The sequence below is a fragment of the Vespa velutina genome, chromosome 1 (genome assembly GCF_912470025.1).
Source record: "Vespa velutina chromosome 1, iVesVel2.1, whole genome shotgun sequence".
Taxonomy (NCBI): domain Eukaryota; kingdom Metazoa; phylum Arthropoda; class Insecta; order Hymenoptera; family Vespidae; genus Vespa; species Vespa velutina.
In genome coordinates, this window is record NC_062188.1 from 11,558,643 (window position 1) to 11,570,865 (window position 12,223).

Consider the following 12,223-nt stretch of genomic DNA (forward strand, 5'->3'; position numbering starts at 1 on the left):
ATTTAAATCAACTTACAAATAAATAAGCATTATAAATTTAATAATTAATTTTGATTATTCAAAACGCATAATAAAAGTAAGTAATATTAATTGATCCTATCAGATAATATTTATTACATATTGTCAGTGATTATGTATATATATAATAAAGACAAATGTATATTCCATTGAATAACCGAAATGGTTCATATGCTATTTAATTTATTATATTTATTTGTATATTTAACATATAATCAAACACATATCAGTTATTACGATTTATTCATATATATTAGAAATTGTATACGAGTAACAAGCACAACAAATTATCATATCAATAATTATTTCTACTTATCTTAATATTCAGGTTATGTATGATACAAATAGAAAGATTTCAAACTTAAATAATCGCGATATAATAATGAAAAGTTAATTCATAAAGTGATATGTTATCAGAATGAAGTTAAATTAATTCTTCTATATAGGGTATAGTTTTCGATATAATGAATATAACTTTAATTTCATTTCCACATTATACTAAATCTTTTATATTTATAATATATTTTATATTTCTAATATATTTTATTTAATATATTTATAAATATAAAAATATTTACAAATAAAATTTCAATTCAACATGAAGTAATAAAAATTTTGCATTTATAGGAAAAGTTTAAAAACTACAACAAATATGTTCCTCAGATTATATTCATTGCTTGTTCTTATATTAGATCTCATAATCCTATTAATAGAGATTTGTTGTTCAATGTTGGTTGCTTTTTATCGAACTTTTAATCCACCATCATTAAAAAGTCTTAATGGAGAAGTAGCAATGGTAATGATATTTATAAAATATGCTTCTAAATATCTATCATTTATAACAGATATTTATAAATTTATACAAGATTACAATAGTAAATATCATGTCTAATAATTTAGGTTATTGGAGCTGGAAGAGGAATAGGCAAAGAAATAGCTGTTCAATTAAGTCAATTAGGTGTGATTATTGCTTGTGTCGATATCAATCCAGAAAATTGTAATGCCACTGTACAATGCGTTATAAAACTATCAGGCAATGCAAAACCATATATTTGTGATGTGACAAACGAAGATCAAGTACATAAGATTTTCTATACATAATAATGCATTTATGGTTAAACTATGTCTTTACAATACATATATTTTTACAGGTAACTGCTACAGTAACTAAAATTATCTTAGAAATAGGTGAAATCACAATGCTGTTTCATTGTTGTGGCTTTCCTAGCTCACATACTTTAATAAGAGAACCACCAGAAATAAGAAAAACCATTAATGTTTCAGTTCTTAGTCATTTTTGGGTAAATAACAATAACTATACTTGATTCATTGTTTATATAGATATTATTTTCTATAAGTTAAATTATTATATATAATATAATTAAAAGATTGTATAATTCATATTTTAGTTATTAGATTCAGTGTTGCCAAGTATGCAACGAGCAGGCCGAGGACACATTGTAACATTGTCTTCTGTAGCAGGACTTTCTGGTATAACAGACATTATATTTATAAAATTTGTATAAAAATTTGTATAATAAATTGTCATCTATAGTAGAATTTTCTGGTTTTACAGGTGGTAAAGGAAATGTTCCTTTATCTGCTGCACAATTTGCAGTTCAAGGTTTAGCAGAATCTTTACATACAGAATTAAGGCACTCTAATAGTAATATTATTATTACCTTAGTTCATGTATACCCATTCATTGTTAGAGCAGAACTAGTTAAAGATATTCGATTTAGGTATGTTTGTTTTTAATTTTACATTATTTTGATATTCTAATGAAAAATAAATTTTAAAAGATATATAATTTTCTTTTCTTTCTATTACAGGATACCTAGTTATTTCGGAACAATGGTTGCTTCAGAAGCAGCCAAAAAAATTTTGGATGGCGTTCGTAAAAATTATACAGAATTTAGTGTACCAGGATATCTATTATATATTGGATTTTTACTTAGGTAACTTGTGAATATTCATTATATATATATATTTCTTTTTTATATATATTATTTAATATCATATAGTAAAATTTTAATATTATATACTAATAATATTATTTTTATATGAATTGCTTTTTTGGCAAATTGATTAACTCCACAAAACAATAAGTAGAGCAAATTGATAAAGTTGTATACATTATTAAGGAATTTTATTAAGTATAAAAAGTTAAATATCAATGAAGTTCTTTGGCACTAAAATTTAAAAAATTCTAAAAGTGGAATTAATTGCTTTGACCTATGAACGGTTCATATATATGTGTATTAAAAAAATGTTATGTTCTTATTTATAGAATGTTACCCAAGAAGGCTTCTTTCATGTTGAGAGACCTATTAGATACTGGAGTTGATTTTGGATGATATAAGAATATTGAGTATATTGTTGCAACATATCATGGCATTTTACTTGTTTTTTTGTTGTCAATATAAACGAATAGGTTATAGATATATTTCATCATTCTATTATTTTAATTTTACATACATCATAAATATATTGTTGAATTTATATTCATTTAGGAGTAACATTTTAGATTAGGGAAACCAGTCTGAATAATCTTAGCCATGACATGTCAAGATAACTATTCTGAGTAACAATCAAAAGATCTTAGCCATTCGTTGTTTATCAAAAGTTTATTAACTAAAAAATTTACATGATTTTTGTGTAATTTTCAAATACTATGTACATTTTATAAAATATACTCTTAACATTCATTAATTTATATGTAATAAATTGAATGATTGAACGTGGGTAAGGCTCCACTTCTCTCCATATACGAAAAAGATGCAATTTTGATGCAATTTATACTCTAGAGGTGAAAAATATATCATACATATATACGTCAAAATATTATTTTGAGAAATTATCGAATTTCGAGGAAAATTTTCGAATATTTATTTTATTTATGACTTTTACTCGAAACGGAACGAGAATTGCATTCAAAAATTAATACATTTTTATAATATAATAGAAAAACTTTTATTATAAATATCTATTATAATGAATATGGTTATTACCAATACAATAAAATCATTTATATGTCCGTTGAACTTATTATATTTTTTAAATATAAATTTTACAATATTTTATAATGTTATGTATATACGTGTACCATAATATGATATTGTCGCTCTCATTTCACGCCACAAGTGTTCTATATTTTATACCTGGATGTTTATAATGGTATCAATTAAATTTTTTTTGCGATTAACATTTGTGTTCGTAAGGTAAATTATTTTTCGCTATATATATTCTCTAAAAATAAATAATGAATCTTAACACTATATAGCGAGTTATAACAAGAATTAAAGTATACCTTTAGGATCATATACGGAAACAATAAATAATTTGTCACTATCTTATTTTATTCTTCCGAAAAGCTGTTGTTCTTTAAGAACATAACCTTTATTATATTTTCTTTTTTCCTAATTTTGCTTCGTCTATTTTAACAACGATTCTATGTCCATCAATTTGTTATTGTTAGTCAATAACTTATTGTATTAGTAGCTGTTGATAGTAATGAATGAAGAGATAAAATAATAAAAAGATAAAAGGCTATCCATAAAATATGGTCTTTCGCGAATAAAGTACCATGAAATAAGCTCATTTTTAATTTATAAGATTTTCTCCGTCTTCAATGTCTTCGAATTTGCTTGTAGTATTTATTGCTGCAGTTTAAAATTTATAATTACGATTCAGCTAAACTGAAACTTAGATTGTTTCTTAAGACAGTAACCTTGATAACATGTCAAGGTTATTGGATCTGGTTCTCTTAATCTAGTTTCATCTTTGTTTATTGCAAAAAATAATAAAGACTGTTTAGATAATAGTAATCGGTTTTTGTTTATTAATAAGTTAAATTTTATTAGAAATAAAATAATATTGAAAAAATGAACCTAAGAAATATATTTTATATACAAAATTTTATTTCTTCTTCTTTATCTTTTTCAATTTTCAATTCGATTTTATAAATTTTACAATATTTTAATTACTTTGAAATTCGTATTTGCTTTAACTTTCGTATATTTAATTTATTAAAAAAAAAAAAATAGCATTAAAACATTAAAAAATTATATACTGATTATTACTAAAAAAACAGTAAGATTTTATACAAATGCAATTATACTAGTTATAATTAATAGCTTTTATGTAGGAACTCTCATATATTCTTATTAGAGAATAAAAGGATAAACATAATATACATTTTAACATAAGAATTTGACAATAATAACTGTTTTTTTTTCATTTGTCTAAAACAAACAGTATGAAAGAAAACCTTTCGAATAATGTGTTTAATAAGATAAATTAAAAAAATAAATTAAAACGAATGTATATATATCAAAAGTACGATGATAAAAAGGATGACAAATTATTTATAGTGTCTGCAATCAAAAATAGTGTTAATAATATGAAACCTCTTTAAATTACTTACAAAAGTAAATAAACTCTCTGAAAAAACTTCATAAAATTTATATTCTTCTAATTTGTAGTTTTTATAAAATAACTTTCATATTACAGTGGTATGATTACGAATTTCAACTTTTCTAGTATTATATTTATATACGGACGTTGTCTATAAAAGATATAGAGCACTTTTCCAAGAGTACGTTCTTATTAACAGACGTCATTTACTAAGTAATATACATCGATTTGTTTTATGTCATATATGTATGATAAATATGAAAAATTTTATAAAATATTAAGTATTTTACGTACGTAAAATATCAACATAGCACAATATTATGAACACAAATAAAGTGCATTTTTCTTGACAGATAAATTTATACGGTCTATTATGAAACAATTATAGAACTCTTCCTGAATAAAAGAGTATTGATATCATATTATAAAAAGATATCATATTTGAAGTATTTACGATGAAAATAAATTATAGTTTATAATGAGAATTCATTAAAATTGAGATACTTAAATGAGGATGCTTCAGATCCCAAAATTGAAATAAATTTATGCTAGTCTAAACCAGGGGGAGCTGGTTCTGATAAATCTGTTTCTGTTGTATCTGTTTTTTGTTCGGATGGATAATCACCAGGAGGTGCCTGTAAATAAAATTTTAAATATAAAATATTTAAATTATTATAATAATTATTTTTATAGTAAATCAAGCTATTTTTAATTATTAAATTAAATAAATATTAAAGTAAAATGTATCAGAGATTTCTATAGTTATAATAAAAAAATATTTACAATATCAAATTCATCATGCATATCACATAGTGATTTGCCTTGTATAACGTCCATTATGGATTGTGGAATGTGTGCCTTCTGTAATAATATACATATAATTAATAACAAATACTAATAGATATAAAAGAAAATATTAGTATTATATGCAAATTACTAAAAATTACCTGATTTTCAGCAAATGCTTCAACATGAGCTAGCAAAGGTGCTCTTAAATTTGGAGCCATTTTTAATGCTTCAGCTAATTGTGCTGGAGGTAACTGTAAAATAACAGCAAAACTTTGTGGCTTTGTACGTTCACAGCATTTAACGAAACCTTCCCAAACTTTGGGTTGTTTCCATACTTGTTTAAGTATCAAACGCTGAAGAATATTCATAACAAATCCACTAAGTCTAGGATAAAGAGCTAAACTCTGTATAACAGTACGCATTAATAGCGTTGGTAAGGGCGTCATTTCCATTAGATGTTGTATTACGACGGCAACAGTTTCTTGTGTGTAAACTTGATTTTCCGCAAAGCATAAAGAAGTTGCTGTAAAGTAATTTAATTTATGATTAAATAAAGAAGAAAATATTAATTATTTTAACTAATATAATGAATTAATAAAATAATAAACCTTTTATAATAGTTTTCAATTCTGCTTTGCTAGGATCAATATTGTGTAAAGCTATCAATAATTCTGCAGGCGTAATTGGAGATGTATGTGGTACACCACTATCATTGTTGTGTGTACCTAGAAGTCTATTAAATACCTATACAAATACAGATAAATTTTATACATTTGATATACTAGCATTGACTAAAAATTATTCATGAATTAACTTCGAGAAAAAGATATTTACTTCTTTAACAACAATAGGATTCAATTTTATTAACTTGGGAAGAGCAGCAATAACTTCTTTTTTGGTCAAACCATTTAAAACGGGTATTAGAAATCTTACATCTGATACTCTTGTCTGATATAATTCTCGTACTCTTGCTACTAATTCCGCACTTGGAATAGCTGCATATAAAATAATATATTATAATATTATAAATCATTATAAATCATGGGGTAGATCAAACTTTCAATTTACTCACATTTTTCTGTAAGGATATGTATAATTCTAGTGACCAAAGTTTCTGCACCTTTTGGACAATTTTCAACAAGTGCAAGTAATTGTGGACTACCCATTCCTAACGACCTTACAGGTCCTTCAACTAATCTGAGAACCATGCGTTTTACATCAGCTCCCATTGATGTATAAACTCTTGCTAACCTAATGAAATAAATATTACATTTTTTATTTTGATTTCATATAAAAATTTTAGAAAACATGAGAGAACTAACTCATGAATAAGATCTTGATGTTCACTTAATAAAGCAAGATATAATCCTAGGCAAGCTCTAGTAGTGGATTCTGTCCATTGGTTTTCTATTTGAGGTCTTCCTCTATCTTGACCAAAAACTATTTCAGGAGGAGTTTGCAAACGTAAAAAGCCTAAATAAAGAACTGCATATTCTTCTATAAGTTTGCTTAATTCGGGTCGGCCATATAATTGACAAACCAATTGTATTGCTGCCTCTCTTATCTATTAAAACAAAGAATAATATCATATAATATAATTTCTAGAAATAAATCAGCTAATAACGCTACATTTTATAGTAGTATCATAAAATAATATCATAAAATATTTATAGTAATATTATAAAAACAACATACCGCGTTATTTTCGTGTCCTGTATGACATAACAGAACATTCAAAAAAACTAATTGCTTTGTAGGTCTTCTGATAACCATTTCTTTTAATAGTTGCAATGGTGCAAGACCTCTTGTTTCGTCTGAAGAAACCATCTTCAAAGCCTCCACTGCATCTTCCGTAATTAAAGGAGCTTCTAAATACAATCTATTACGATATTGATTTTATGATTATGTTCGATTTTAATAGACAAATATAATATTATATAACATAACAAAATTAGCATATAATAAGTAAACAAATATTACCTATATAATAAAGTGTCGCGATCTTTTCCTTGAATTAAGTCTATTGCAGAAACTAAAGTACATAACAAGAAATTGTAGGCTTGATGTGGTGCTTCTTGTGGTTTTGTACTTAATGTTGTTCGCCTTTGAAAACCTTGTAATAAGGCATATTCTTCATACAACCAGCCTAAAGCTAAATCTAGACGATTTCTCATATCATCTGTAATATAATGTAGTACTGCTTCTTTAATATATGGATTAAAAGTTGCTGCTAAAGTTGTTAAGATTTTTGACCTACAACATTAATTAATATTTTATTATATATCGTATTGTTTTACTTTTGATACTTTTTATTTGTTCTTAATATTAATTTCTTCATATTAATATTATTAATTATTATACCTTACAGCAGAAACACCACCAAGAACTGCAACTTTTTCTGCAATCAGAATTCTGTTAACTGCCATTAATAGCATCGTTTCCTTTCCTTCTTTAGTAAGTGGTTTTGTAACTTCTGATAATTTTAAAGATTTCAAACGATTCCTTGCTTTGGCAAGCGATTTTTCATGTGCTTCTAATGATGCTTTTGCCTCTTTTTCCTTTTCTCTATCTTTTTCACGTTTTCGTTCTCGTTTTGCTTCGGCTACGCTAATGGTTGGATTTTTTATCAAATCTTCCATTACAGCATCCTCATCTTTGGCATCTTTTTTACTTTTCTTTGCCTTTGCTTGTTTAATTTGTGCAGCTAAAAGTTTTGCAATCGTTTGACATTGTACATTTATATCTGTTGTTGAAGTTGGTTGATATTCTCTTTGAAAAATAGTTGTCATAGTATCTGGAACCCATGCCTATTAAAAATATTGAATACATTATAATATTTCAATTACTTTATATTGAATACATTATAATATACTTTGTTACATAAAAATTTACATACCATACTATCCATTACTAATTCTGTGGCTATTTCTACACTTAATCTTTCTGCTATAAAACTTTCAGAGAGTTCAATTAATTCAGGTAATTTTGGTACTGGAACTGGACTTACTACTGCTTCAGTTTCTTCAAGTATTAAAGGAGTATCAAATTTTGCACGCTTAGCAGCAATTGCAACTGCTTCCTATGTAACAATAACAATAGGAAAATGTTTAAATATTATATTAATTTAAATATTATATTCAATTAAAATTTAATTTACTTGTTGACGTTTTTTAATGCGTCTGACATCTTCTGGCTTAGGATAAGCTTTGATAATTTCCTGTTCTTTGGCACCAAGCTGAGCTAATAACTTAGCAATAGTTGAAGCAAATTCTATACCAGATGGATGTTTCATTAATCCAAGCAGAGTAAGTTTTAATTGCTTCTGTACACTTGTGACTTGAGAATCAGACAAGGTAGGAGGTAAATCATGTTGTAATTTCTGTAAAGCTGATAAAATATGCCTAATTTACTTTATATTTCTTTTTCCTAGTCTTATTTTTATTACTTTATTAAATCAACATATTCAATTACCTTGAATTACACTAGACATAAATTGTGGTCTAATTTTAGCAATTAAGGCCAAAGAACCCATACATGTCATTAAATTGACACTACTGACATGTGGAGATCCATGAAATTTAATAAGTAAATCCATTACATGATTCGCTTCTTCTTCTAATTTCCGTCTACGAGCTATTTTTAATGTTAATGGAATATCTTCAAGAGAGAAATCATCTGGTTTTTTTGGAGCATCTGCATCTGGATAAGTTTGAATCAAAACAACTCCCTCCAAAAATTTTACTGCTTGTGTCCTAATACTGTAATGCAATATTTTTTAATTATAACTTTATAAATTTATTTGCATCCTTATTTATATCTATTCAGAATGCTTACCCATCATTATCACTATCTATCATATTAATAATTTGAACTTTTAGAGAACTAAGTTGAGTCCATGCCATTTCCATTTCTGGTGTTATTACGGCTGCATAAGAAATCCATTTTAAAGCTGCTCTGAGAATTCTCCCACTAGCTCGAAGAGCTCTTTTAGCTACTAAAGGTGCTTTATCAGAGACAAGTCTTAATAATACTGGAACTATTCGTGGTATTGTTTCTGGTTGTTTTACCCTATAATTTATATTTAGTATTTGGCTTAGATATGTAGATATATAATATAAAAGCTAGTTATCAATTAATTTAATAAAAATATATTTAACAAAATATTATAAAAAAATAGCAATAACAATTACCCTGCTTCCTCAATAAACCCTGTAACTGTCTTTCTAACCTCAGCAATTCTATCTAAAGAAAATTGTATGGTTTCATCCAAATACAATGGAAGTAATTGTGGTTCCTTGTTAAATAAAATTTCTTGGACTTTACATAAATTAGAAACTTTTACATCTATAGCAAGGCACGTAGAAGCTTCATTTAACCATTCAACAATCTGAAAATTCATAGATTTTTTATAAGTTAAATTATTATTTCATCACATAATAGTATATTCACCAAGTAAAGTTGATAAGACTTTGTTTACTATTATATGTTGATAATATTATAAATTCCATTAAAATACAATGGACCAAATAACTCAATAAAAAGTAATATAATAATATATATTGTATGAATTTGGCAAAGATAAAAATAAACATACATTTTGTACTGAAAAAAATAGTTTTGAAACATAATTATAAACTATATAACTATATAACTACAATAAAATTTTATTTTTCTTATATTGCAAAATATCAATATTATAAAAAATATATAAATAGTCTAATTCATAAAAATCTATATAACATTGAATGCAAGTATAATAATGTATACAATTGTCAACATGCATATACATATTCAATACTGAATTAAAATGTGAGGTTATACTACTAACCAAATCGCCTGGCCCTTTTTCTGACTCTAATCTCCTATGTATTCGTGGATCCATCTTATTTGTAAATAATTCGAAAATAAAAAAAAGTTTTTTTCTAAAATTTTGATGTAAAAAAATTATTTTCTAAGATCGCAAAGAAAAATACACATAAGGACACTAATGTTGCACAGACTATATTGTTTAAAAATAAAACATTTTTGCTTATATTTACAAAAAAATATTTTTTCGTAGATTATAACGTTACTTATATATTGTACCATATATATGATAAATAAACAACAACGTAGTTCTCAGTCTACTAAAAATTCGCTGTTTCTGCCATCTTGAGAATTATACTGAATCCTTACTATTAGCAGAAAAATAGAGATATGTTTGCAGTGATTGGATATTACCAATTAAGCGGCAAAAGATAACCAATTATCTCGTTGATATTTTAAATTAAAATTTTTAATGAACTTTTCAAAATTCCACGTTAAAAATTATAAAATTAACAATAAATGCAATAAATAATAATAATAAACTAAAATAAAATATTATTATTCATTCAGAAAGTAATTTTTATTTTTACATAACTTGGACTTTATTTAATTATTAATTACGTTCATTTTAAAATATTCTAGCATTAAGGCAATTAATTAAGATACTATTACATGATCAAATAATTTAATCTTATTATATGTACATTTAGAAATATTTATAACATAACGTTGCAATGATCGTAAACAATTTTTCTTTTTAGTATTGAATATAATTAAATATTGATAAATAATCTAATAGCTGATATTTTTCTTTTTTGTGTTTTCTACAGCTAAATTACATTAAATAATCAATTGTATCTTCCTAATAACTTTGTAATTAATGTTTTGATAAGTCAGTTTTAATAGTATGGTAAGTACTTTTCTATATATACTATACACTTAGTCTATAATGTAAAATTTGATTATTTTAATTATTAATATTATGCTTGAATAGTTTTAATGTGCTGAAATAGTTTGAAATAACTAATACCAAATAATATACAAATGTATTTATTTTTTTATAATTTAAAATTATTTAAATTGTTGAGGTGGCGGTCCGAAGATACTACCACTTTGTTTGCTAGCTGTTCTTGAAGGAGCAAAGCCGAGCATTTTTTGAATATTCTAAAATTAAAATATAAATGTTAAATTTTTAAATATCAAATATTTGACATTAGATATACTTGTACAACTGTTTATATATACTTGTCTAATGCTCATGGTACAAAGTATATACAGAAATATAAAAGAACACTCTGTATAATCATCGCCTGGTAGATTCCTATGTGATAAACCTTGTATCCAACTTATTGGTACAAATGGCAATTTTGCTACTACTCTGCCATCAAATATACTATTAAACATACTCAAAAGGGCAGTAAATGCAAATCCAATTGCAAACATAGATTTCATTTTTACAAGTGATAAATCTCTATTATTATTTTTTAGCCTTTCTTCTTCACGTTCTATTTTCTTTTTTTGTTGTTTATCTAATGAATCGCCATGAGCTTCTTTTCTTTTTTCCACTAAAAATAAGATAAAGGTTATATTATAACATTAAAAATCATATATTTTCATTATATTAAACAATTTGACATCATACATTTTTTACTCTGTTTTTCTACTTCTGCTTTTAATTTCTGATATTTTTCAGTTCTATACACCATCAACCATGTTAATCCTGGAAATATAAGAGCAAAAATAATATTTATGATCATAACTAAACCAAGTAAACTACTTCAATTACAACATCATTCGAAAAATTAAAATTTATTGTATGGTTTAAAGTTACCTTCACCTAATAATGCTGTACATACACTAATGAAAACAATTAAAATAGTATCTGCCCACATATTATTAAATACAAATAAATTTTCTAATTCAAATAATTTATATAAATGATTCAATACAATCGAAAGAAAACTATTGTTTTATATGAAACAAATATTGAATATATATTTATCGAATTATTACTCTACATATATGTACGTATGTATGGTATGCATGATTGTAGTAATCATCAGCAATATGTCGGAAAAAATCTAGATGGCCCTAAAATAAACTAGGTTGTGTGATTTTATTAATTTTTTCCTCTAATTGTAAAGAAAGAAAAAATTATATTTTTCCATTCATTTAAAATAAAAACTTAATATAA

The 12,223-nt window shown here is 25.1% G+C and overlaps 3 protein-coding genes across 8 annotated transcripts; 1 reads left to right on the forward strand and 2 right to left on the reverse strand.

Moving 5' to 3' along the window:
* The first annotated feature begins 34 nt into the window (after window positions 1-34).
* Window positions 35-3,055, forward strand: LOC124955191 (17-beta-hydroxysteroid dehydrogenase 13-like). 4 transcript variants are annotated; one of them, XM_047509303.1, is made up of 8 exons: window positions 35-76; window positions 646-814; window positions 919-1,095; window positions 1,170-1,319; window positions 1,428-1,509; window positions 1,595-1,760; window positions 1,851-1,976; window positions 2,309-3,055. In XM_047509303.1, exons 2-8 carry the CDS (start codon window positions 671-673, stop codon window positions 2,373-2,375), a joined length of 912 nt encoding a protein of 303 aa, XP_047365259.1. In that variant the 5' UTR covers window positions 35-76; window positions 646-670; the 3' UTR covers window positions 2,376-3,055. The 4 variants fall into 4 exon arrangements, with proteins under 4 accessions (XP_047365259.1, XP_047365269.1, XP_047365250.1 ...); XM_047509313.1 differs by lacking the exon at window positions 35-76 and adding an exon at window positions 161-183; XM_047509294.1 differs by lacking the exon at window positions 35-76 and adding an exon at window positions 336-465.
* A 1,411-nt stretch (window positions 3,056-4,466) lies between these two features.
* Window positions 4,467-10,387, reverse strand: LOC124955175 (symplekin). Of its 2 annotated transcripts, none has more exons than XM_047509223.1 (16): window positions 10,052-10,387; window positions 9,414-9,610; window positions 9,058-9,291; window positions 8,695-8,981; window positions 8,381-8,610; window positions 8,120-8,302; window positions 7,585-8,030; window positions 7,204-7,476; window positions 6,919-7,102; window positions 6,546-6,787; window positions 6,296-6,474; window positions 6,058-6,218; window positions 5,832-5,967; window positions 5,382-5,746; window positions 5,218-5,295; window positions 4,467-5,069 (listed from the first exon to the last, which is right to left on the reverse strand). In XM_047509223.1, the coding sequence occupies exons 1-16, from the start codon at window positions 10,103-10,105 to the stop codon at window positions 4,983-4,985; spliced, it is 3,336 nt and encodes a 1,111-aa protein (XP_047365179.1). In that variant the 5' UTR covers window positions 10,106-10,387; the 3' UTR covers window positions 4,467-4,982. The 2 variants fall into 2 exon arrangements, with proteins under 2 accessions (XP_047365179.1, XP_047365188.1); XM_047509232.1 differs by having other exon boundaries at window positions 10,309-10,326.
* A 676-nt stretch (window positions 10,388-11,063) lies between these two features.
* Window positions 11,064-12,111, reverse strand: LOC124946405 (calcium load-activated calcium channel). 2 transcript variants are annotated; one of them, XM_047487061.1, is made up of 4 exons: window positions 11,867-12,111; window positions 11,672-11,749; window positions 11,275-11,594; window positions 11,064-11,193 (listed from the first exon to the last, which is right to left on the reverse strand). In XM_047487061.1, the coding sequence occupies exons 1-4, from the start codon at window positions 11,919-11,921 to the stop codon at window positions 11,101-11,103; spliced, it is 546 nt and encodes a 181-aa protein (XP_047343017.1). In that variant the 5' UTR covers window positions 11,922-12,111; the 3' UTR covers window positions 11,064-11,100. The 2 variants fall into 2 exon arrangements, with proteins under 2 accessions (XP_047343017.1, XP_047343005.1); XM_047487049.1 differs by having other exon boundaries at window positions 11,861-12,108.
* Window positions 12,112-12,223: the final 112 nt, after the last annotated feature.